The 26063-nt window shown below is 47.9% G+C and overlaps 2 protein-coding genes across 3 annotated transcripts in view; one reads left to right on the top strand and one right to left on the bottom strand.

Moving 5' to 3' along the window:
* Positions 1-14417, top strand: part of MOCS1 (molybdenum cofactor synthesis 1) — a 50686-nt gene extending 36269 nt beyond the window's left edge. Inside the window, exons 8-11 of one of the 2 annotated variants that reach the window (XM_023546059.2) lie at positions 444-554; positions 3108-3228; positions 3723-3770; positions 13614-14417. In XM_023546059.2, the coding sequence (XP_023401827.1) occupies positions 444-554; positions 3108-3228; positions 3723-3770; positions 13614-14374 (1041 nt within the window). In that variant the 3' untranslated portion in view covers positions 14375-14417. Of the gene's footprint in view, positions 1-443; positions 555-3107; positions 3229-3722; positions 3786-13613 lie in introns of both variants that reach the window. The other variant, XM_064285559.1, reaches the window with a different exon arrangement.
* Positions 14418-16241: 1824 nt separating this feature from the next.
* DAAM2 (dishevelled associated activator of morphogenesis 2) overlaps positions 16242-26063 on the bottom strand; it is a 55516-nt gene continuing 45694 nt past the window's right edge. The window contains exons 19-24 of the mRNA XM_064285546.1: positions 23967-24135; positions 23669-23776; positions 22425-22485; positions 21487-21618; positions 19602-19772; positions 16242-19254 (exon numbers count right to left, since the gene is read on the bottom strand). Of these exons, the coding sequence (XP_064141616.1) occupies positions 19033-19254; positions 19602-19772; positions 21487-21618; positions 22425-22485; positions 23669-23776; positions 23967-24135 (863 nt within the window). The 3' untranslated portion in view covers positions 16242-19032. The remainder of the gene's footprint in view (positions 19255-19601; positions 19773-21486; positions 21619-22424; positions 22486-23668; positions 23777-23966; positions 24136-26063) is intronic.

The following is a 26063-nucleotide window of genomic DNA, read 5'->3' as shown; positions in this document are numbered from 1 at the left end:
GGAATGCAGTGGTGTGGGATGGTGCAGCTTAAGCAGAAGGCATTACAGTGCCATCCCAACAACCTCCCTGTTTGATGGATAAAGAAGAAGACTTGGCAGGGTTAAATAACTTATCTTAGGACCAGTAAGTGTTGCAGGGGGGTGCTCATCCTGGACTTCCATGAGGCATCCTCTGGACATGCTGCCCACAGGGCTCATCAACCTTACAGGTTTTCCCTGCAGGTGGGCCAGGCACAGGCAGCTGTCACTGCCTGCTTCAGATTGCTCATGGGTCATCGTACCTGGAGTCTTCTGTTGCCCGCAGGGCCTTGGGCACTACCTTCCAAGGGGCTTCTCTGGGCGAGGAGTATGGAGTAAGTGTTCCAATGACAGGAAGTGAGGGCTTAGGTTCAGTAGCTCTTTTCTGTCCCTCCACTGCCCATTTTCCCCTCCTTTCCCCCTAGGCCTTTAAGATCCCTGGCTTCCGAGGCCGGATCAGCTTCATCACGTCCATGTCTGAGCATTTCTGTGGGACCTGCAACAGGTTGCGCATCACAGCTGATGGGAACCTTAAGGTGAGTGTCCCTTGTTCCACAAGACCCCCTTGCTACCTCTGTTCTGAATATCTCTTCCTACCTGTGCTTCTGATTGGAGGGGATACTAGCTGGGCCCAAAGGGTAGATGGTAAAATAGTATCAGACTTGGGAGGACTGTGAGAGTAGCAGGTGAGGGTGAACTCATGGCCCCTGTGGAACTCTCAACCTGACTCCTTCCTTCACTGGGTCCCTAGAGTAGCTTCCAATTGATTTAGCTACCAGAGGGGAGGGGTAATGGGTGACCCATCTAGGGGGCACTTTGCCTACTTGGCCCCTCCTACCAGGCCAGGGCTTAGCTCTGAAACCAGCATTCATTCCTCACTTACTTCAGAGCTAATAAGCATGTGTAATGTGCTCAGCCCTGTGGGGGATGTCAGAAGACATGGCAATTCCCTTAGGAGTGTAAAGACTACTAAAGAACAAACTAGAGATGAGGTATGGCAGCACACGAATCTTTGTCAGATGAGCAGTCAGACAGGCTGTGGTCTATGGACCTTGAGGAGGAGCTTTGTAGACCTTGGTGAGCGTTGAAGAATGGATGAGGTAGAAGTAAGGGGAGAGAAGAGTGTATATTTGGAGTTTGAACCAATTTGACAAGGGGAGATTAAAATAAGTATTGTGAGGCCACATCGTGGAGGACATTGAATGCCCAGATAAAAGACAAAGAATATTTTCTGTTGACAATAAAGCACAGGGAAGGTTTCTGAGCAAGGGAGAATCATGAGCCCCCACCAATGTTTTAGGAAGAATAACCTACAGGTTGGATTTGGAGATAGGACAACAGATTAGATGGCCATTTAGCAATGTTTCAGATATTTAGGAGTGTGAGGTGAAGATGGGAAGAATTAATGGTAATGTATGCGGAAGGAGAAAAGGAGGGTGCCAAGGTGGCCAGTTGGCCTTGGCCTGGTTAGGATTGGAAGGGTGATGGTGGGTTGAGTTTAATGTATCAAATTGGACATCCAAATGGAACCATCCAGCAGGTTGTTGAAAATGTAGGGGATTTTTTTCTAGGCTGGAGATATAGATTGATTTGGACTATAGGTAGTGTCTGTATCAATCAGGGTCCCAGCAGGAAATGGAAGGTGAATTTCTGAAGGAATGTAATGAAGAGGGTCTTTATGGTGCAGGATTAAGGTAATCAATAAGGATTGTTGAGACACTAGGGACAAGCAATAGCAAAAAGCTGTTACTTTTTTTGCTGGAAGGGGAAAGGGAGGAAATCATGTCACTGGCGCCCAGTGAAAGCTGGGGCCTTGGAGAAGAGGCCACCTGGCTGGAGCCATAGTTGTGGAGCAGAGATGCCAATCAGGGAAGAAGCAAGGAAAAAATACCACAACCTTCCTTTCCTCTCACCCTCTGATCTCCCATCGGCCAAACCCAGGCAGAAGCCAGCTGAAAGGGAACCCACAAGTTATAGCCCACAGCAGGTAGCCTCCTGGTTGCAAACAAGAGCAGAGAATGAAACCTGGGGTCTGGTGGGGGAAGCGAGGAGTGAATAGCCAGTATAGTGTACTAGTTATACCTTCTGTCTTAGATTTCATTTGTGTCTTATCTTCCCTGGTAGGCTGTGTCCTCAAGGGTCTCCCAAATGTTCTTCTGTCTCTGTATCCCCAATGCCTTATACAGAACTGTTGCAAAATAGGTGCTTTATAAGATTTTGTGGAAAGGTTATAAACCAAACCAAAATCTGCTGCCATCAAGTCGATTCTGACTCATAGGAACCCTATAGGACAGAGGTTTCTAATTTTATGGAAGCAGACTGCCACATCTTTCTCCTGTGGAGTGGCTGGTGAGTTCAACTGCTGACCCTTTAGTTAGTAGCTGAGAACTTAACAACTGTACCACCAGGGCTCTTGGAAGGATGGTGGGTACCTTGATTTCTGGGACTGGCTCATCCATCCCTCAGCCCCAATAACACCCAATTAAGCCTCTTCACAGAAAGAGTGTTTGGTCAAGTTTGTCCTCAAGATGCCATTTCCACCAGCCCTCTGTGGTTAAGATACCAGTAAGGGTACCCCAAGCTCAAATAACTGTCAGGGAAGGTAAATAATGTACATGAGTGAGGGACCAGGAGGGGACAGGTGAAATGGAATGAAGTAGTTGAAGTGGTTGGCCAGGACTCAGCTCCAACTGATTAGGGTCCATTCTCACGGCAATAAAGGGGCCATCCCATTGAATGTCTCTGGAAAAGGTGCAAATCTGTATTTTTATGTGCTATCTCTGTTGACAACTGTTTATTCTTTAAAGTACACTACACAAGCTGAATGAAACATAACCACAAGTCAAATACAGGCCTTGGGATGCCTGGCTTTACTTCCTGCCCTTCCGGCCTCTCTGACTCCTCTGTCTGCACCATCTGTCTCCCAGTTGCCAGTGAGTCTTGCCTGGAGTATGAACCTACCAGGGGAGATCTGGGCACTCATGCTTAGCCCATGGGGGACTCTACGGGTGGGTGCTTAGAGGCTGGGTGGCCAAGGTTGAGGGATGAAGGAGACGTGGTTGTCCTCACCCCCATGGTGACCCCTACAGGTCTGCCTTTTTGGGAACTCAGAGGTATCTCTACGGGATCACCTGCGAATGGGGGCCTCCGAGGAAGAGCTGCTGAGAATCATTGGGGCTGCTGTGGGCAGGAAGAAGCGGCAGCACGCAGGTACAGGCCAGGAATGGGGAAGGCTGGGCTGGATGGGGAGTGGGCCATTGTTAGCAGGAGGGAGGGGGCCATAGTTGTAGTGTGAGAGAACAAAGGAAAGCTGAGGAGGAAGCTAGTGGGACTCAGTATTGTCCTCTTGGGCCTCTGGACTTGGGGTATAGTGATGGCTCTCCTTCCTTGGGAAGTTGGCATAGCAGAGGCTGCACAGGAGAGAGGCGCTGGGATTCTCTTGAGCAGTTTTATTGGGTGAGGGAAAGGGGGGTGCTGTTGCCTCTCTCTCATCCCATACCTGGCCTTCTGCTTAGGGCGGGCTGGGTCCTGGGTGTCCATAGACTGTTCTCTGGATTCTGTCATGGGCGACCTTGCACTATACATGTGGGAGCTATTTTTGAACATATATAGGTGGTTGTCATACCACTTATGTCCATCTGTTCACGTCAGTGAACTATCCTCCCACCCTCTTTCTCTCCCTCCCCACCTTTCCCTTACCCCAGGCATGTTCAATATTTCCCAGATGAAGAACCGGCCCATGATCCTCATCGGTGGGTGACCCATCAGTACGTAACCACTCACCCTTGTCATTGGGGGTCCTGTGGGATGGGGCCCCTGCCATGAGGCACTCCAACTCCTGCATTTCCTTCTGATGTTCTCCTCCTTGTTTTCTTCTTTTCCTCCTTTATCTTCTCTTACTCCTTTAAGCCTTTGCTGTTTCTTCTCTGCCTTGTCTGTGGCTCCTCTTCACTACACATGTCACAGAAATGATCATTCCGTCTCAACAAGAACAGGGGGCAGGGCTCCAGATTTCAAGATCACTAAGGTTAATCAGGACCCTGATGGCGCAGTGGTTAAGAGCTTGGCTGCTAACCAAAAGGTCAGCAGTTTGAATACACCAGCCGCAAATTGGAAACCCTATGGGGTGGTTCTACTCTGTCCTATAGGGTTGCTATGAGTCAGAATCAACTTGACAGCAATTTTTTTTTTTTTTTAAAAGGTTAATTGTGCCTTGAAAATTGAACTGGTTAAAATAGAGGCCTTTTCCTCAGCTTTAGAATCCCCCAGCCTGGGTACAGTTACGACCCTCACTTCCTCTCTATAGTAAGGCCAAATCAGTGAGGGGATATCTGGACCATTAGCAACCATTGACTGATGTATTATTTACTTCTGTGCTAGGCAGAGCTTGAGCCAGCAAGGTAGTAATGTTACCTTTCAACAAGGAGATGGCCAGGATCTTAACTTTCCAATTTAAACTCTTAGGAGCTAATGTAAACGTATCTCATGTGTACAGGATTCTTCAAGAAAAAAAAACATCTTTTTTATAAAGCTGTATGTGGTCACCTACTCTGGGTGTGATAGTTAGGGTTTTGTGTCAACTTGGCTAGGCCATGATTGGTTTGGAAGCTGTGTAATGATGTAATTCGGCGTGTTGTGTAATGATGTAACCATCCTCCATGATGTGATCTGATGCAATCAGCTATTAAGTGTAAGGGGTGTTTCCTCAGGGATGTGGCCTACATCCAATATATATTTGGACATTCTGGCAAAGCCTTGCTTGCTCTGGTTCCTTCATCTATCGCATCATCATCTGACCTCTAGTTCTTGGGACTTGAGCCAGCGGCCTGCTGTATTGCCTACTGATCTTGGGATTTATCAGCCTCTGTGGCCTGGTGGTCTATGAGCTAGCAGTCTGCCATCTTGCCTGCCAATCTTGAGATTTATCAGCCTTTGCCGCCTTTGAGTCAGTGGCTTGCTGTCTGACCTGCTAATCATGAGTTTGTCAGCCCTTGTAGCTATGTGAGTCAGGAGAAGCCTCCAGCCTGATGCCTGGCCCATGGATTTGGGACTTGCCAGCCTCTACAGTAGCGTGAGCCATTTGCTTCAGATAAATCTCTCAGTCTCTCTCCTTTAGATATGTATTTATATTTGTCCTCTTCACTGGTTTTGCTTCTCTAGAGAACCCAGCCTAAGACATTTGGTACTGAGAGGGGTTCTAGAGAAACAGAATTTTAAGGATGAGTTTTCTAAATTGGTTCTCAAGTCTGGTTATTCTTAAAGATGTTGATGACTCTGCTTCCAGTAGTAAAGAGGGCACTGCTAATCCATGGTGTGAGGTGGCAATAGAAATACACTAAATCACCACCAGTAGATATGGTATTGGTGAGAGCCAAGGCTCTGGGCGATGACATGCTTGATACCTTTCTACGGTTTTGTCATAATGAGAAGTATAAGGAAGCTGGTTGGTTGGTCGGTCCTACTTTTGCTAGACAAAGTGGTGAAATAAAGAGGTGAGTTCAGGGCTTCAGACTCAAAGCTTAAGCAGTACATAAATGACCTAAAAGTTTCCACTCGTACCTGGAAAGAAAGCCTTATTTCTTGTAGTAACGCTAACTGAATTCCCAACTTCAAGTGGTGTCTGAAGTTAAAGTGAGGGCATTGATTAGGAAGAAATGAGATCCTGAAGCTTGGGATGGGGACATATGGACAGATATCAGAAGGCTAGGGACACTGAGCCCCTAAATTCCATTGAATCACTCCTGCCAACAGAACCAGCCCTCTCACTCTCATCTGAAGAGATTACTCTGTGTTTGTCTGCTAAGCCACCCTCTCCAATAAAACCATTAGCCCTTCCACCCCCATCTGATGAAGTTAACCCAGCTGGGTCTAAACAGCCTTTGTGTCTATCATTGCCTGGGGCATCGACCGAGGCAGATGCCTTACAAGACAACGCTGAATGTTCTGAAAACAGATCCCCACCACCCATTTTGGCTTCTAGACCTATAACTAGACTTAAGTCTCACCGAGTGCCAAAAGGTGAATTACAAAGTGTGACCCAGGAGGAGGTATGCTACAGTCCAAAAAAACTGCTTGACTTTTTTAATATGTACAAACAGACACTTGGGGAATATGTGTGGGAATGGCTATTAAGGGTGTGGGATAATGGTACAAGGAAATATAAAGATAGATCAGTCTGAGTTTATTGATATGGGCCCACTAAGCACATATTCTTCATTTAAGGTTTCAGCTCGAGAGTTTAGGAAAGGATCTAATTGTTTGGTTGGGTCGCTGAAGCATGGATTACGCGGTGGCCTATGCTAAATCAAGTTGAAGTACCAGACCTGCCTTGGTATGCTGTAGAAGAAAGTATCCAAAGGCATGTTAGTGGATTTATAAGGTTAGACCCACAGACCCACGTGTGGAGTGCCCAGAGGACATACCTTTTACCACACTGGTGAGGAACAAATTTATGAAAGGAGTCCCAGCATCCTTGAAGAGGGCTGTGATTGCTGTTTTATGTAGATCAGATTTGTCAGTGGGAACTACCCTAACCAAATTAAGACACCTAATTACAATGGGGAGTCCTAGTGGCACAGTGGTTAAGTGTTTGGCTGCTAACCGAAAGATAGGCAGTTTGAATCCACCAGCCACCCCTTGGAAATCCTACGGGGCAATTCTGCTGTGTCCTATAGGGTCACTATGAGTCAGAATTGACTTAATGGCAGTGGGTTAACTACAGTGAGGCTGATTGGACCCTGTGATGGTAGGGGCCAAGTGGCAGCACTCGATTGACAAAGTGGGTGTGATTATCATAATGGACAAGGGAGTCAAAGTAGTAATCAGAATAGCCTGACTCATGTGGACTTACGGCATTGACTATTTAGTCATGGTTTTCTAGGATTGAAATAGATGGGAAATCCACTGCATATTTACTTGATCTGTATAAGCAGAATTCTAGGTCAAGTGAATGGTAGTCTAACTTGAATAGCCAGAATAGACTCATGGCCCCTCAATCAGTTCCCAGACTTGAGCCAGCTTACAAACCCACAACCCCTTGAATGAAGGAGAGGCTGGGTCCTCTTGAGGAAGGACCCCACTACACTGCCAAAAATTTATACTGTTAATATTTCTCCCAGTCTTCACCAAAGGGATCTACGGCCTTTTACAAGAGTGAGTGTTCACTGGGGAAAAGGAAATAATCAGACTTTTCAGGGGTTCCTGGATACTGGCTCTGGACTGATGCTAACTCCAGGAGACCCAAAAAGTCACTGTAGCCCACTCAGAGTGGGGGCATATGGAGGTCAGGTTATTAATGGAGTCTTTAAAAAACCCACTGCCGTCAAGTTGATTCTGACTCATAGTGACTCTATAGGACAGAGTAGAACTGCCCCACAGAGTTTCCAAGGAACACCTGGTGGATCTGAACTGCTGACCTGTTGGTTAGCACCTGTAGCACTTAACTACTTCGCCACCAGGGTTTCCAATGGAGTCTTAGCTCAGGTTTGTCTTACAGTAGGTCCAGTGGGTCTCTGAATCCACCCTGTAGTAATTGGAATAGATATACTCAGCCACTGGCAGAACACCCACACTGGATCTCTGACAAGTGGAATAAGGGCTATTAGGGTAGAAAACGCCAAGTGGAAGCTGTCAGAACTGCCCCTACCTGGGAAAATAGGAAACCAAGAGCAATACCACATTTCTGGAGAGATTGCAGAGATTACCGCCACCATCAAGGACTTGAAGGATGCAGGGGGGTGATTTCCACCACATTACATTCAGCTCACCTATTTGGCCTGTGCAAAAAACAGATGGATCTTGGAGAATGGCAGTGGATTACTGTAAACTTAACTAGGTGGTGACTTCAGTGGCAACTGCTCTTCCAGATGTGGTTTCACTACTTAAGCAAATTAATACATCTCCTGGTGCCTGGTATGCAGCTATTGATCTGGCCAGTGCCTTTTTCTTGACTTCGCTTCTGGAATACCAGAAGCAGTTTGCCTTCAGTTGGCAGAGCCAGTAGTACACCTTCACTGCCTACCTCGGGGGTATATCAACTCTCCAACTCTATGTCATAATTTAGTCTGCAGGGACCCTGATTGCCTTTCCCTTCCACAAGACTTCACACTGGCCCATTACATTGATAATGTTATGCTGACTGGACCTGGTAACGAAGAAGTGTCAATGAGTTATTGTAAAATATTTGCATGCAAGAGGGTGGGAAATTAACCCCACAAAAATTCAGGCACCTTCCACCTCAGTGAATTTTCTGGGAGTCCAGGGGTGTGGGGCATGTCAAGATATTCCTTCTAAAGTGAAGCATAAGTTATTACATCTGGCCCCTCCTACAACTAAAAAGGAGGCACAATGCCTAGTGGGCCTCTTTGGATTTTGGAGGCAACATATGCTTCATTTGAGTGTGCTACTGTGACCTATTTATCAAGCAACTCAAAAAGCTGCTAGTTTTTAAGTGGGGCCCATAACAAGAGAAGGCTCTGCAATAGGGTCAGGCTGCCATGCGAGCAGCTCTGCCACTTGAGGCATATGATCCAGCTGATCCAATGGTGCTTGAAGTGTCAGTGGCAGATAGAGATGCTTGTTGGGAGTCTTCGGCAGGCCCCTATTGGTGAATCACAGTGCAGACCCTCAGGATTTTGGACCAAAGCCTTGCCATCCTCTGCAGATAACTACTTTCATTTTGTGAATCAGCTTTTGGCTTGTTACTGGGCCTTAGTAGAGACTGAACACTTAACCATGGGCCACCAAGTTACCATGTGGCCTGAGCTGCCCACCATGAACTGGGTGTTGTTCGACCCACAGAGTTATAAAGTTGGACATACGCAGCAGCACTCCATCATTAAATAGAAGTGGTATATATGAGATCTGGCTCGAACAAGACCTTCTAAAGTGAAGCATAGTTATAAGCATAAGGCACAAGTAAGCTTCATTAGGAAGTGGCCCAAATTCCCGTGGTCTCCACTTCTCTCACTTTTCCTGCCCTCTCCCTGTCTGCATCTATGGCCTCATGAGGAGTTCCTTATGATCATTTGACTAAGAGAAGACTTGTGTCCGGTTTACAGATGGTTCTGCACGATATACAGGCACCACTCAAAACTGGACACCAGCAGCACTGCAACCCCTTTCTGGGACCTCCCTAATGGACAGTGGTGAAGGAAAATCCTCCCAATGTGTAGAACTTCCAGCAGTGCACCTGGTTGTTCACTTTGCTTGGAAGGAGAAATGGCCAGATGGGCAATTGTATACCAATTCATGGACTGTGCCCAGTGGTTTGGCTGGATGGCCAGGGTCTTGGAACATGATTGGAAAATTGGTTACAAGGAGATATGGGAAAGAGGTCTATGGATAGATGTCTCTGAATGGGCCTATGAAATGAAGATATTTATGTCTCATATGAATGCTCACCAAAGGGTGACCTCAGCAGAGGAGGATTTTAACAGTCACGTGGAAAGGATGACACATTCTGTGGAAACAAGTTATCCTCTTTCCCCAGCTACTCCCATCAATGGTCAATGGGTTTATGAACAAAGTAGCCACGGTGGCAGGGATGGAGGTTATGCATGGGTTCAGCAACATGGATTCCCACTAACCAAGGCTGACTTAGCTACAGCCACTGCTGAGTGCCCAATCTGCCAGAAGCAGAGACCAACACTGTGGCCTGATATTGCACCATTCCTTGAGGCGATTCCACTGGACCACTTCCATCATGGAAAGAGCAGCGTTTCATTCTTGCTGGTACAAATACTCTGGATACAGATTTGCCTTGCCTACACGCAGTGTGGAATCCCCGGTGGCATAGTGGTTAAGAGCTATGGTTGCTAACCAAAAGGTCAGAAGTTCGGATCTACCAGGCGCTCCTTGGAAACTCTATGGGGCAGCTCTACTCTGTCCTATAGGGTCACTATGGGTTGGAATCGACTTGTTAGCAACGGGTTTGGTTTTTTTTTTTTTTTTTTGGACACACAGTGTCTCTGCCAAAACTACCATATGTGGACTCACAGAATACCTTATCTACCATCATGGTATCCCACACAGCATTGCCTCGGATCAAGGGACTCACTTCACAGCAAATGAAGTATGGCAACAGGCCCATGTTCTTGGAATTCACTGGTCTTACCCATGTTCCCCATCATCCTGAAGTGGCTAGATTGATAGAATGATGGAATGGCTTTCTAAAGACACAATTACCCATCATCCTGAAGTGGCTAGATTGATAGAACGATGGAATGGCTTTCTAAAGACACACTTATGGTGTCAGCTAGGTGGCAACAATTTGCAGGATTGGGACAGTGTTCTCCAGGAGGCTGTATATGGTGTAAATCAGAGTCCAATATATGGTGCTGTTTATCCCGTAACCAGAATTCACAGTTCCAGGAATCAAGTGGTGGAGATGGGAGTAGCACCACTCACTATTACCCCTACCAACACACTTGCAAAATTTTTGCTTTCTGTCCCTGTGACCCTATGCTCTATAGGTCTAGAGGTCTTAGTTCCAAAAAGAGGAATGCTCCCATCTGGAGACACAACATGGATTCCATTGAACTGGAAGTTAAAAATGACACTCGGCCACTTTGGGCTCCTCATGCCTGTAGATCAACAGGCAAAGAAGGGAGTTACCATATTTGCTGGTGTGATTGACACTGACTACCAGGGGGAAATCAGGTTGATGTTGCATAAACCTAGTGCCGTCGAGTCGATTCTGACTCAGCATAATGGAGGTAAAAAAGAGTATACCTGGAATATAGGAGATCCCTTAGGGCATCTCTTAATACTACCATGCCCTGTGATTAAAGTCAATGGAAAACTATAGCAACCCAATTCCAATATGACTACTAATGGCCCAGACCCTTCAGGAATGAAGGTTTGGGTCACCCCACCACCAAAGAACCATGACCAGCTGAGGTGCTTACTGAGGGTAAAGAGAGTGTGCAATGGGTGGTGGAAGAAGGTAGTTCTAAATACCTGTTACAGCCATGTGACCAGTAAAAGAAACGAGGACAGTAGTTTTTAATGGGTATTACTTCCTTGTATATGAGCATCAAGAGTTTTTGTTTTCTTCACTTATGAAATATAAAACATAAACAGGGCTAGCACATTTTTGGTTGTACACGTGTTCTGTCACATTAAACGAAGTGTAACTTTGTAATTGTCTTTATTCAGAGATTGCATATAGTTTAAGGAGTTGTGTACAGGTGCCAACTTGACATGGGTGGACTGTCATGGTGACGGTTGTGTGTCAACTTGGCTGGGCCATGATTCTCCTTGGTTTGGCATTTATGTAATAATGTATTCATCCTCTATGATGTGATCTGATGCGATCAATCAGTTGTAAGGGGAGTTTCCTTGGGATGTGGCCTGCATCCGAGATATATTTGGATATTCTGGAAAAGCTAGCTTGCTTGGTCTGGATTCTGCATGTGGCTCATCATTATCTGACCCCCAGTTCTTGAGACTTGAGCCAGCGGCCTGCCGTATTGCCTGCTGATCTTGGGATTTGTCAGCGTCTGCAGCCTGTGAGCCAGTGGCTTGCCATCTTAGCTGCCCATCTTGGGTTTTGTTGGCCTCTGCAGCCTGTTAGCCAGCAGCCTGCTGTCTTACCTGATCTTGGATTTGTCAGTCTCCCCAGCCCGTGAGCCAGCAGCCTGCCATCTGACCTGCCAATCTTGGGTTCATCAGCTCCTGCGGCTACATGAGTCAGGAGAAGCCTCCAGCCTGATGCCTAACTCATGAGTTTGGGACTTGCCAACCTTTACAATTGTGTGAGCCATTTTCTTGAGATAGAGAGATGGATAGATAGGTAGGTAGGTAGATGATAGATTAGATAGACTAGGTAGGTAGGTAGATGATAGATTAGATAAACTAGGTAGGTAGGTGGTAGATGATAGATTGGATAAACTAGGTAGGTAGGTAGATAAATAGATGAGATAGAGAGAGATAGCCAGGCTTCATTGGTTTTGTTTCTCTGGAGAACGCAGCCTAAGCATTGGGCATCTTGTTGTGAGCTTTAGGGTTCTGTTATTTCCCGGGCATAATGTCCAGATTAGAGACAGGTGAAGCTTCATCCCTTGTCTACACTCATATTTAGGCCCTCTGAATTCTACTACTAGGCAAGAGAAAGCAGTGAAAAAGCTAGAAGAAAGGATTCTTTTGTCTAGAAGTGAAGCAGACTGAGCCCAGTAGTCCAGAGGAAAGCAAGCTGTAGTGAGCCAGAGATAGCCCAAGGACCCCCTTTGCACACCAGCCACCCAGAAGAGGAAACTTTAGCATCTCTCTTCTCCTTCCACCTCCAGGGTCATAGTCCTCTTCTTGTGCTTTGACCCATGCTCATGTACCTTCATAGCAGGGATGGCATGCTAGAAGGGCGATTGTACCTCTGACATTGACAAGGCTGGGGACCCAGAGTATGAAAAGGCTGGAATTTGGGAAACTATTTGCTTCTTAGGAAACCCTGTTGGCATAGTTGTTAAGAACTATGGCTGCTAACCAAAAAGTCGGCAGTTCGAATCTACCAGGCACTCCTTGGAAACTCTGTGGGGCAGTTCTACTCTGTCCTGTAGGGTTGCTGTCAGTCAGAATTGACTTGACAGCAACAGATCTGGTTTAGTTTTTATTTGCTTCTTAAGCATTTTTATTACTTTCAAGAATATCATAACTAGATTGGTTTGGTTTCTATAAAACGAAGAGTTGCCTAGCACAGGGCTTCTCAACTTTAATGTGCATATGAATTACTTGGGGATCTTATTATTTGAGATTTTGATTTGGGAGGACTAGGGTGGGAATCTGCATCTCTAGCAAGCTGTCAGATAGTGCTGGTGCTGCTGGTCCATGGACCATCTGTGAATAACAAGGTTCCCTAAGGAGGCTGGCTTCTAGGAGGCCCTCAGGATCATATCAGTCAGCCTGGCAGTTCGCGTGTGGATGTGCACTTCTGATATGCTTGAGAGGACTTCAAGATATTATTTCAGTAGATTAAATATTTCCCTTAGTATTCTGTCCGTAAACTAAATGATTAGTGTTAGCTCTTCATAAAGAATGTGAAGATGAAAGTAACTAATTGGTAATTGAGGCTGAGACCTGGCTATAGTTTTCTTTTAAGAAGATGAAGGCACGTGGAGAGGTATCTGATCCAGGCCTCAGCCTCCAGACCTTAGGCATTTGGCAATGAGTTACCGTGAGAAAGGGAGCCCACCAGCATTGCACAATAGTAACAGGCGGAACTGTTGCCCTGTCTATGACGTGATGAGAAGGGCTATAAGCTTGTATGGCAGGAAGCCCCAGTGACATAGTGGTTAAGAGCTCTGGCTGCTAACCAAAAGGTCAGGAGTTCAAATTCACCAGCCACTCCTTGAAAACCCTATGTGGAAGTTCTGTGCTGTCCTATGGGTTGCTCAGAGTCAGAATTGACTCAATGGTAGTGAGTTATATCTGCATATTTTCTACCTCATTTCTTCTCCCTGTTCTTTTCGTCTGTCCTTTCTCTTTCCCTAATGTGGAAGAGAGAACTCCAGGTGGGATAGGGACGGGATTGGGAAGAAGAGGTAAGAAAAGCAATTACCTTTTGGGCTTAGTCTTTCTTCCCTTTCCCTCTTGTCTTCCAGAGTTACCTTCGATGCACCGAGATTCCCCACCAGCCATCCCAAGCATTTCTTCCTGGGACTCCCTCTGTGTTCAGAATCTGAGACCTGGAGTGGGTTTCTCCAACCAGATGCTGACTTTATGGAAAGGATGTGGGGTCCCCCAAGCCCCTTTCCTAGCCCAGCCGTGGCTGGGATCTGTCTTCCTTCAAAGACACTACAACTCCCTCCTAGACTCGGCCACCAACCCAAAGTGCCTTAGCTCAGGGTCCCAGGCTTCTGCCACCCCCTCAGGACCCCTGCCACCCTCAGACAAACTAACCCATGTGGACACGGAAGGACGGGCATCTATGGTAGATGTGGGCGGGAAGCCAGACACAGAGCGGGTGGCTGTGGCCTCAGCTGTTGTCCTGCTGGGGCCTGTGGCCTTTCAGCTCGTCCAGCAAAACCAGCTAAAGAAAGGAGATGCCCTGGTGGTGGCCCAGCTGGCTGGAGTCCAGGCGGCCAAGCTGACCAGCCAGCTGATTCCTCTGTGCCACAATGTGGCCCTGAGCCACGTCCAGGTGCAGCTGGAGCTGGACAGCACTCGCCATGCCGTGATGATCCGGGCATCGTGCCGGGCTCGGGGCCCCACAGGGGTGGAGATGGAGGCCCTGACCTCGGCTGCGGTGGCTGCCCTCACCATGTACGACATGTGCAAGGCTGTGAGCAGGGACATCGTGCTGGAAGAGATCAAGCTCATTAGCAAGACTGGGGGCCAGCGGGGGGACTTCCACAGGACTTAGAGCTCCTGCCCTCCCCACCCTCCCATGGCCCAGCCAGGCCAAGAGTTGGGATGCAATTCAGGTCAAGGAGAAGATGTCAAGTTCCCTTAACACTGTCACCGTTTACCTTTACCAGTAGGAACCCAAGGTCACCCGCACTCTTTACTGCTAGATGATCTAGAATTTGATGACCTGGAAGGTGTTTCATTTATACAAACAGGAAACTAGCAAACCCCTTAAACTTTCCAGGACACTGAGGTCCTGAAATAGGGTTACAACATGCAATTCTAGATACCTGAAAACCACATTGTGTTATCTGTGGACTATTTCAGACAATTCATTTCAGCCAGTCTGGCCCTTCATTTCCACTTCCCATTTTGAGTTTTCTCTTCTCATATTTCCCCCAGAAAGGAATAAAGACTTATTAAGCAGTAGAGCCCTGCTGGTGCAGTGGTTTGAGCTCAGCTGCTAACCAAAAGGTTGGCAGTTCAAATCCACCAGCCGCTCCTTGGAAACCCTATGGGACGGTTCTACTCTGTCCTGTAGGGTCACTATGAGTCAGAATCGACTCAACGGCAATGGTTTTAAGGAGTGGAACCCCCTTCGAGGAGGGAAAACACTCACACACTCACTCAGATAAAGAATGTATCCAGACTTTTCTGCAGCAGCTGGACCCTCCTATGGTTGTGGCAGCTGCAAACCCCCCCGTCCTACCTCTCTACCCTCCTTTGAAAGAGACAGTTTTCCCTCCTTTTGCCTGAGTCTATCCCATCAAACGTCCAGGCTTTCAGCTTAACAGTTGCACTGCCCTGCCAGCTCCCCTTCATCTTAAATGGGACACACGTGGCCACAGCCCTAATTACTTCTGACCAACCACATATCCCATACCAGGACTTCTGACCAATCACATGTGTGCACCTGGCCCTGCTCACCGCCATTCTACCCACACCCTTTGATTCTGGAACACATCAGGGAAAGGAGAGCATTGAAGATTGCCTTCACCCTCACAGCGCACACACAAATAAAGCCACAATGTCGATTTTGGAATGCAAGGGTGAGACTGTGTCTGTGCAGAGGGCACCGAGCTGCTGTGATTTCATGCCCACCCCTCAGCCTCATCTCAAGACCTACTCCCCTGGGGGGAGAGGAGAAGTAGAGACCTTGGAAAGGCATATTCTCAGCATATTGCCCTTCTCCCTGTGGGGAGAATGTAGGTGTGGAGTGGGAGACATAGAAATGTACTATCTCAAGTAAATTTGCCAGGTAGTCATGTCCAATACTTCTGTGACTTTTTTGGAAGCAGATCACCTGGGTGGTTCGAACTACCAGCCTTTTAGTTAGCAGTCAAATGCTTAACCATTTACACCAACCAGGGAGCTTATTAAAGAGCAGGGGAAGTGCAATTATAGGCTCCTGGTTTTCACATCCCAAAACACTGGACTGGCCCTCTGAGTTCTCTACCAAAGATGAGTTTCTTTGGGTCCATCTTCAGTAGTGACCTTGCTTGCCTCCCCTCTGCCCTATGCCAAGAGGTGCTGGTAAACATTTGACAACTGACTCTCCAGAAAACACCAATTTCCATGTATAATTATGCCCACCTTGGTCGATTTTAAGCTAACAATATGGCATCAACTGGGTTGCAAGATTCCTGGAAATGTAACCATCAGCTCTCATGGAATTGGTGCGCGTTGTCTCCAGCACACCGCTGGCTATGTCCACTCCCCAAGCCCACCTGAAGACCCCAGGAAGGAGGCACAAGTTTCAAGGCAGGCTGGGTAGGGGTGGTATGGATTTAATAATTTTTAGTATTACCATATATTCTTATTAAAAAAAAGTTGCAGATAAAAAAGACACTGCAGATTTTGTACATTAGACTCGTTTGTCATCCAAGACAGCTGGTGAGAGCAGCGGCGGCATGAAGGCCTCACTGGTAGAGGTGGGGGAGATGGTCACAGTGCCCCATTTGGTAGAAATGGAATGGGAAAAGCCTGGCCCAGACCCCTCCCCATCCACTTGGAAAGTTGTCTCCTCCCACTGCCCTCAACACCCTTGACTTCCAACCCAGGGGAGAGTGAAGTGGGTGCTACTGCTGAGAAGGGACCAGGTTGTATTAGGTCGACTATGAATTTTACATTGGACACAAAATTAGACAGTGGGTAAGATCTACCCAAAAGTGGAGGAGGGGCAGGAAGGGTGCTGGGAAAGCAGGACCAAGAAACAAATGTAGTAGGCTTCAACATTTAGCATATCAAGGACCATCTCAGCCACCTCTGTGGAGCACCAGCCCCTTCTAGTTACCCACCATGGTCCATGATCCAAGGCACTATTGGGTATCTGGCTACAATAACCTCTGGCACCAGAGCCTTTGGCCAGAACTAGAAAATAATAAATAAAGAGAAATCACTGGGGGTGAGAAGCCTGGGCCCCGGAATAATATATGTGCCCTCTGTAAACAGTTAAATCAAACTATGCTTTTCTGCAGATTGAGTGTGTCATGAACAGCTTCCACATCCCTTGTCTTTGCTGGTGTATATCCAGTCTTCCATGGTGGGTGGAATGTCAAGGTTTGGAAATGCTTGTTGGACAGATGGGGGAGCCCTCCTCTGTTCCCTGGCTCTGGCAGGTGAGGTTTCCCTCAGCCCAGCCAGCTTGGGAGAGGAGTAGGGGGCCCACCCACAACCTTCCCAACACCTGCTTCCTGCAGTGGGGGCTCTGGGTGTGCAGATGGGTATAACAGAGCTCTCTGCAGCTGTTCTTCCTAGAAGCCTGCATCTTGCCCTCGCCTGAATTCCAGGATGGCTTCTTCACACCTGTCCCAGCCAGGCTTGCACTTGCTCAGGTCCCTCCCACCAGAACTCAAACGCACACCCACTCAAACCAACACACATGCTGGGCTCACCAAATCTGTTTCTTCCACCCCAGCTACAAGTCCCACCCCCAGGAATGTAATGTAGGGAAAAGGCAGAAGATAGGCAGCTGAAAAGTGGGCCCAGCCCACCAGTCTGTCCACTGGATACCCTGAGCCAGAGGATTGGGTTAGGAAGGTGAGAGACAAAAGGAAGGGCAGGGGGCTGAAGGATGAGGAGCTGGTTGATGGGTCAGGCAGGGCTGGCCTCAGACAGGATGAAAGGTTGTCTCTGGGGTGAAAATGTAGTGAGCCTTAGTGGAGTAAACCTCACCCTCCTTTAGAAGAGAGAAAATTTGTCTAGATAACAGCCGTTGTCTGCCTCCCAAGGAAAAGCTCAAGACTGACAAAATGCAAGGTGGAAGTGGACAGGAGAACCCAAACAGGCCCCTTGGAAGTCAGGTTGAAGAACCAAATTGGGTAACAGAGATATGGGGTGGGAGCCCCCTCTCAGCTTCCTCCTTTGACTCTTTCAGTCAGTGTGCTCCCCGGAGGAGTTGGCCTTCCTCCTTCTTCCTCCATCTCCCCAGCTTCCCCCACCTGCTCTTCTCTCAGCCCCCTGACACAATGCCTTAGCAGTGACTTGTAAATGCAGATAGGCAGCTCTGGCCCTTGGGACCCTCTCAGGAACTGACTCTTATAGCAGGGCACATGTGGTTCAAAATAGTCTTCTGCAGGCTAGACAGAGTGGGAGGTCAGGTGGCTTCTGCCCTGTGGCACGTATTAGAAAGACAGGATCTGTGTGACATTAGGTGGTAGAATAGGGAGCTCTTGGATAGAGATGGCATTCAAGTGTTGCCCTCTGGTGAGTGGCTATCAGGAGGAACTCCTAGGCAACATGTGAGGTCACCATCTCACTTCAAGACAATGGGCAGGTTGTATGGGGAAGGTTGGGGGAGAGGTCGTTCCAGAGTCCCTGTGTCCAAGGCATGAGATGGGGTGATGAATGGGATCTTTCTTGGAACTTCCTCCCATACCAGATTCATCCATAGTCAGTGGAACCCAAAGGTGAGTTTTCTGGAATTCTGCATTGCTAGATAGGATGGAGGTGGGGGTAGGGAAGGAAGGGCAGGAGACTTAAGACATGCAAGAGGGAGGCCAATGGAATCATGATGCAGGAAACAGACACTGGTGCTCTGTGTCCTGATGGCTTTAGTGCTTGCATCATCCTCCCAGCATTTTTTTTTTTTCCTGGAATATATCGGAGCTGATCTAGTTAGAATATATAACGCCTCTTCCTTTTCCATCCAAGTAGAAAGTTCACCCTAGCTCTGGAGCTCAGCTGGATGTTCCAAGCCTCTAGAGGGATGTGAACCCAGACTCCCTCACCCCAGCTCCTGGGGGTCCACCCCCACTCTGTTCCTCCCCAGTGCACATGAAATCGGGACAAGGTACATGGGCCCCTTGGATCTAGATCTGGGACCATTCTGTGCCACTATGTGAGTGCCCATGGTGGGGGATGGGGAACAGGGCTCTCTCAGCCTGTGGTTACCTGGCCGGTGGCCTAGGCCCCGCCAGGGATGTCCAGGCCATCCTCAGAAGATGACCCCTGGGGGCAGGGATACAGAAAGGATAATATGAAGGGGAGATGAGAGGAGCCCCCTTAAGCCAAGTGTGGGGCGACTCCTGGTGCAGCTGGGCACACCCACCACCCTGGGACCCAGCCCAGGGCTCCACACTGAGCACCACACTGTTTAAGCATCACCACTTCCTCCACCCAGCCCCTCTGGACCGGCCCCTATCTCCCGGCCTTCATCTGTGGCCAGTCCCCAGGTCAATAATTTAACCTGTTTATTGCCCGCTCCCGGGTGACTTCCAGGGCCTGGCTCCCTGAACGTTTGCGGCTGCGCTTGAGCTTGCTCAAGTCCTTGTCGAAAACTTCCCCGGAGCGCAGGGCCGACACCAGGTCATCAAACTCGCCTCCCTCCTCCAGCGCGCTGCCTGCGAGGACCTTCCGCTGCCGCTGCCACCGCTCCCGCTCCCTCTGCTCCTTCAGCTGGGGGTATGGCGGGGTGGAGAGTAAGAGGAACCCGGGGTGAGCTGCGGCAGAGGCCAATGCTGCCTGAAATGGCTGCCCTCCCACCAGGGGCCAAGTTCTGGGCTGTGAGCCATGACTCTTGTGTTTATCAATTGGCCCGGTTTTCCTCCTTCCAGGAAGCCCTTGGCCTCTCAACCTCACTGTTCTCTTTTAGGCTTTCCCCAGGCCCTCTTCCTCAGCCCAGGAAGGGGTTTCTCTCTCCTGGGGCTGACATGGGTCCCTACCATATTCCTCAGAGCCTGCGCACCTCATACACACCCCGTCGGACCAAGCTTTCTCCCCTCAGCCCTAGCTCCAGCCCTCACCATAGCCTCCATGCGTGCCCGCCGCTCCTCCTCCTCCTTCCTCCTCCTCATGGCCTCCAGGTCCTGCCGGGCCTCCAAGAAGGCCTGCAGGAAGGTGTCAAAGATGCCAAAGAATTCGTCTGGCTGCATCTTGCTCTCCTGCTCCCCGAAGTGTATCAGAGCCTTGGCGAACTGACAAAGGAGGGGAAGGGTTGGTGGGGCAACCTGAAGTGTGGTGGCTCAGACATGTGGTTAGATGGGTTCCAGCCAGAGCAGAGCTCAGTCCCAGGCTGAAGAGCACTGGCATGGCGCGGGGCGGGGGGGGGGGGGGCACAGGACTGGGAGAAGTGGGACAGCCCCCTTATCATGAGGATCAAGGGACCAGGCTGAAGGAAAGGCTTGAGGTGACACCTGGGAGATGAGGGACAGGAGCCAGCTTTCAGACCTTGGCTACCTGACGGTCTGCCTGATAGCTATGTCTGTATTGGATTAGGAGCTATGGAGTCTGGGAAGCCCTTTCTAAGTCAGAACTGCCCAGTCAGAACTCAAGAAGACCTCAGAGAGCATCTAGTTATTGGGCTGGTTATTTAACCTCCCACCCCAAGCCTCAGTTTCTTACCTGTAAAATGGGGATAATAATGAAACCCACTTCATAGTGTTGTCTGTGGCATTAAGTAAGTGAAAGGTAAAGTACTAGCTATAATTATATGTGCCAGGCACTGTCCAGACCTTGAGAGCTACTATCTCTAATTCAGGAGTCCCCCGGGTGGTACAAATGGTTAAGCCCTCTACTACTAGCCGAAACGTTGGCAGCTCGAACCCAGAGGTACTTCGGAAGATGGGCCTGGTGCTCTGCTTCTGAAAGGTCACAGCCTGGAAAACCCTGTGGAGCAGTTCTACTCTGCACACAACGGGATCACCGTGAGTCAGAACAGCCTCGATGGCAGTTAGCAATAACAACAGTCTCTAGTTCAACTCACTCAATGTCTTCTAAGAAAGACCTGGTTACTCAAAGTGCATGGAAGTATGGTCCATGTGCAGCTAAGTCCAAAGCTGAGCTCTCTGAGTCAGGATTGTAATGCATCTCTGTTTATCACCTACAGCTGGGAACTTAGCCAAGTTAACCCTTTCGTGGATGGATTTTTGTGTGTGTTGAATTTTTTTGGTGATGCCATGGCTTTTCACTAATGGAATGGATGCTGAATCATTGTTTGCTGCTAGTTTTTTATTACTTGAAAAACTGGGGTGCCAGCTGCAAGTGGAGCATATCAGTACCGTGTTCCACGAAGCACATCGCAAATGTGGTATATATGGGTACCATGGCCCAGGAAGTACATCGTGCTATCTGGTTACACTTGAACCAAAAACTATCTTACTCAACTTTCCAAAAAGACACAAAATACTAGATAAACATTGCACTTGCTGTACATAAAATTGTTATCGGTTTGATTTAGAGCAGGCCATATTGCTACCATGGTCCATGAAGCACATCACACCCATGGTACATATTGGTACCATGGCCCAGGAAGTGCAGAAAATGTGAGTGGTAAGTTTATTTACTAGAAATCATTGAAGGGATAACCTCTCTGAATCTCAGTTTACACACCTGTCGACTAGGATAACTTTCCCAATGAACCCATAGGTGGGCAGTGAAATAAATCATGTAAAATGCTTAATATGGTGCCTGACACCTGATAAATGAAAAATGATCTCTGTAGCAGTGAATTTTCTTGTAGAAGTGAGGAAACTGGGTTTTTCCTCAAAGCTCTGTGACTCTGGCTTTGTCCCTTCTGGCCATCTATGGTAGAAATGGGTGAAGGAGCCATGCAGAGATGAGGCTGAATTAGAGTGGACTGGGGGCCAGGGTTAGGCTGGGGGTCAAGCTGGGGTTTTAGGGCATGCTTACCTTGTTCCTGGCCTCATTTAGCTGGTCCTCCAGCTCTGAAAAGCTGAAGCTGGAGACAGTGATGAAGTCACTCATGACTGGGACAAACTTGTCATTGGGTTCCCGCACCTGGCGTTTCTGATATTCCAGCTCCTAAGGAGGTCACAGGGAGAGGCTGGTTAGACTGGTGCCTGGTCAGAGTCAGGAGCTCAGGGGTCACCAAGACTTTACAGTACAGCACTGTAAAATTGGAAATCACCACGCCTCAGCCACAGTGGCAACGAAAGGTCCTTTCTCATACTTAACCTCATTCTCTAAATCCATTGTCCCCTTAACCCGTCTTCCCCAGTGAAGCTGGGAAAGGTCTGTAGTTCCTCGGTATGGGGGACAAAGGGTTGGAGACATCCCAGTTCTGGGACCGCCAAGCCACAGTACTGGCTGAGAAGCCATCACAGCAGCAATGGTGTGGAGCAGAGGCTTGGGTCCTCCACTGGGCCAGGAAAGAGGTGAAGAAACTAATAGAAGCTTCTGGTAACAGCATTCCCCACTGGCACACTGTGTGCTACGAGGGGTGTGGGTTCCCTTTCCCATCCACTTGAATCAAACTGAAGCATGGGGCAGATTTGTGGTCCATTCCTCCCCACTCCAGACCGCTGTCATGTTTTAGTGATGTGGATATAGTCTCAGATGTCCTCGTCTGAGGGTCTCATTGTAAGCCCCAGGTAATCCAATCACCCTTTCCTGAGGGCTGACTCTGTGCTGTAGGGCCTTTGTACCCACTGTACCAGTTTTCTATCACACCAACCAAGGACTCTGGGTCCAGAAATGCATCCCACAGGGGCTCTGCTACTATAAGGCCACCATCTGGCCCAGTGACAGGCAGCAGCAAACAGGCGGCATGACCAGCTATTGACAGCATCCCCCTGGAAACCACGCCCAGCAGGCAGAGATGTACTTACCGCCTCGACTGCTCTGAGGCCCCTCTTGAGGTTGCCCACCTCCTTGTCCAGCTCTGCCAGGCTGTGGGGAGAATGGGGAGGGGTGGAGGGTCATCAGCTTAGACTTGAGGGGCTCAGAGTACCTCCAGGAGAGGGCAGTGCAAAGCACAACAGCCTGGGAGTCAGTGGACCTGTGCTCCAGCCCTGCTCTCTGGTCACTGTCCTGTGGCCTTGGCCATACACTTCCCCTCTGTACCTCCATCTCCATTCTATAAAATAACAGGGGTGTAACCTGCACTCTATAGGTTCTTCCACCTCAGAGGTGCCATGCTACATATCAGAAAGTTTCCAACACCTGGCCTCTGCCTTAGACTTATTATTATCATCACCAGGTAATGCTAATAAGCTCTTAACATGGTATCCTGTATGCAGTAAGCATTTGACCCATGCAAACCATTTACCAAGGAGCCTAGTGGTGAAGTGAGTGGTTAAGTGCTTGACTGCTAACGGAAGGGTCACCAGTTGGAACCCACCAGCAGCTCTATGGGAGAAAAGACCTAGCGATCTGTTCCCATAAAGATTACAGCCTAGGAAACCCTATGGGGCAGTTCTACTCTGATCTATAGGGTCACTATGAGTCAGAATTGACTCAGTGGCACACAGCTGCAACAACAACAGCCATTTACCACTGCATTCCTGGCTCTACTGTAGATGGTGTCTCTTCGGCTGTGTGTTCAGGTGTGTTATCTTGCTTATAGCAGATGATGTTGGTGCCCCACCCATATCGCCTTGGGCCACTCCATTGTAGTGCATGGCCCTGACTTCCAACTGTGTGGACACATTTTCTGGGGACCAAGGATAACTTTGTCTGTACCCATAGCCAGAGAGTTATGTGCCCCCTAGTACCCCTCAACCAGTGACTGACAGGAGACGGTGTATAATTGCCCAGCTCCCTCACCCTTGGGCAGGACCACTGAAGTGAGTGTTCTACACTGTCACAGAGTCATCCAGTGGAATGAAGCTCCAACTGCCCACAGTGGTAACTGGCTTAGTAACACTCTTGTTATTGCTGTTCTTCCCCCACTCCACTGTTAGTGTTCCCTGGGACCATCTCTGAAATAAGGATTTGAGGGCAAATAGTTGTCTTCATTTGATTCTCCCAGATGCAGACTCTGAGACACTGCCCAGAGTAGGCCCTGAGGTAGGAAGTCAGACAGGAGTGTGTGTGGTCACAGGGAGAAGGATGTCTTGGAGAGATTCCTCACTTGACTTTGGCGGCTTCTGGAAGGTGCTGCAGCTCTGAGGGCATGTTCAGGATGTCAGGGAAATGCTTCTCCAGGATCATGATCAGGTAATGGAGCAGAGAGATGTTTCTGTGGATGGAAGTCAGGTCTGGGGTAAGGGACCAAGGAAATCAGGACTGAGGTCAGAAGGAAACAAGGGTGTGGTGTTAAGGGAAGAGGGATGAGTCTTGGCTTAGGAAATAGAAGAAGGATACAGGGGAGGAGGGGAGAGACCAGGGTAGAGTGAGATGGAGGCTAAGGAATTAGGAGGGGGCCCCACCTGTCAATGCTGGACTTGGTGTCAGCGATCTTGTTGAGACTGGCTACCCGGAACCCGTAGGCACCCCCACGCTGCCCTTTGTTCATGAAGTTTCCAATGGCCAAGATGACCTCTAGCATTTGCTTTAGACGCTTGCTGCGGGTCAGCTCCCGGGAGGCCAGCAGGATGGCTGGGAGGAGGAGAGACAGGTCAGAGCTCTACACAGACTGGGCCAGGGGAGCAGGTCCCCTTGTACCCCAGGACGATGCCACCACAAAGCTCAGAAAAGGGATTGCCAAGTGACCTCAACTCTCAGAAGGGCAGAGATTATACCTACTCATCAGCAGACCAACCTACTCCACATTCCCGTATCCACATACATCCAAGCAAGCAGACCAATACACCAAAAGCCAACTCACCAAATAACCCATTCTCTGAATGTCCCAACTCTTCCTAAGAATATATTTGAGGATATCTTTTCCTGTATATATTTAAATATTATCAATATTTTTCTATGCATATATGCATGAATATAATACTTTTATTTTTCTAAACCTAGCAATTAAATTTTTAAATTTCAGAATTTTACATACTATAGTACTGTTTATGACTCTTTTGAAATACTGTATTTTATTGATTTGGGGGGGAAATCCCTGTCAATTAAATGATAACATCATCAATTACAACATGCATTCTCATATTGTTTTCATTCTGTGTTGGTACCCGTTGCCGCGGAGTCAGTTGACTCATAGTGACCCCATGTGTGTCAGAGTACAACTGTGTTCCATGGAGTTTTCAATGACTGATTTTTCAGAAGTAGATTACCAGACCTTTCTTCTGAGGTGCCTCTGGGTGGACTTGAACTGCCAACCTGTTGGCTAGCAGCTGTGCATGTTAACCATTGCACTACCCAGAGGCTCCTTCTATAAGATAAAGGTGAGCTTTACAGTTGACGGTGTCTTAGCTTTGATAAAATAGGTTTCTTGACATGCTGTTGAATATCAGCTTTTAATTTTTTGAACCTTTAGATATTTTAACTATTTCCCCTATTGCTTTAAATGATATATCTGCTACAAATACAAATTAAGGCCAATAGTAGCCAAAACCTTAGTATTTCATTCTAATGTGAATGCTCTGGCCTTTTTCAGCTGTGATGTATTTGTGGTGGCGATGCGGAATTAGCATATGAGACTTACACTGAAATTCTGTACTAATTACATACTAGATTCATACTTCATACATTCCATGTTCCAATTATTAATGGATGTTTGCAGCTGTTTCTTCTCATTTTGAGTCTTGCCACATCAGCAAATGAAGGTCCTGAAAGCTTGACTTCACCCACGTAATTAATGTCTACTCTACTTTGAGGAAGCAGCTCTTCCCCAGTCATATTTTGAATACCTTCCAACCTGAGGGGCTCATCTTCCAGCACTATATCAGACAGTATTCCACCGCTATTCAGAAGGTTTTCTCTGGTTAATTTTTTTTCAGCAGTAGACCATTAGGTCCTTCTTCCTAATCTGTCTTAGTGTGTCTGGAAGCTCAGCTGAAACCTGTCCACCATGGGTGACCCTCCTGGTATTTGAATACTGGTAGCATAGTTTCCAGCATGACAGCAACACGCAAGCCCCTACAGTACAACAAACTGACAGATATGTGCCACCTAAACAGCCATTAATAATTGCAATGTGGAATGTATGAAGTATGAATCTAGGAAAACTGGAAATTAGCAAAAATGAAATGGAACACATAAACAATATCCTAGGCATTAGTGAGCTGAAATGGACTGGTATTGGCCATTTTGAGTCAGACAATCATATGGTCTACTATGCTGGGAATGACAAATCAAAGAGGAATGGCATTGCATTCATCATCAAAAAGAACATTTCAAGGTGTATCCCGAAGTACAACGCTGTTAGTGATAGGATAATATCCGTATGCCTACAAGGGAGATCAGTTAATACAACTATCATTCAAATTTACCAACTTCTGCAGTCTGAAATTGATCGAACATGCAATAAGCATGCATTGATAATTACTGGTGATTGAAATATGAAACCTGGTAACAAAGAAGAAGGATATATAGGTAGTTGGAAAATATGGCCTCATTGATAGAAA

The sequence above is a fragment of the Loxodonta africana genome, chromosome 1, assembly GCF_030014295.1.
Source record: "Loxodonta africana isolate mLoxAfr1 chromosome 1, mLoxAfr1.hap2, whole genome shotgun sequence".
NCBI classification, from domain to species: Eukaryota; Metazoa; Chordata; class Mammalia; order Proboscidea; family Elephantidae; genus Loxodonta; species Loxodonta africana.
The sequence above is the reverse complement of the archived record's forward strand: the minus strand, read 5'-3'. Positions and strand labels throughout refer to the sequence as shown.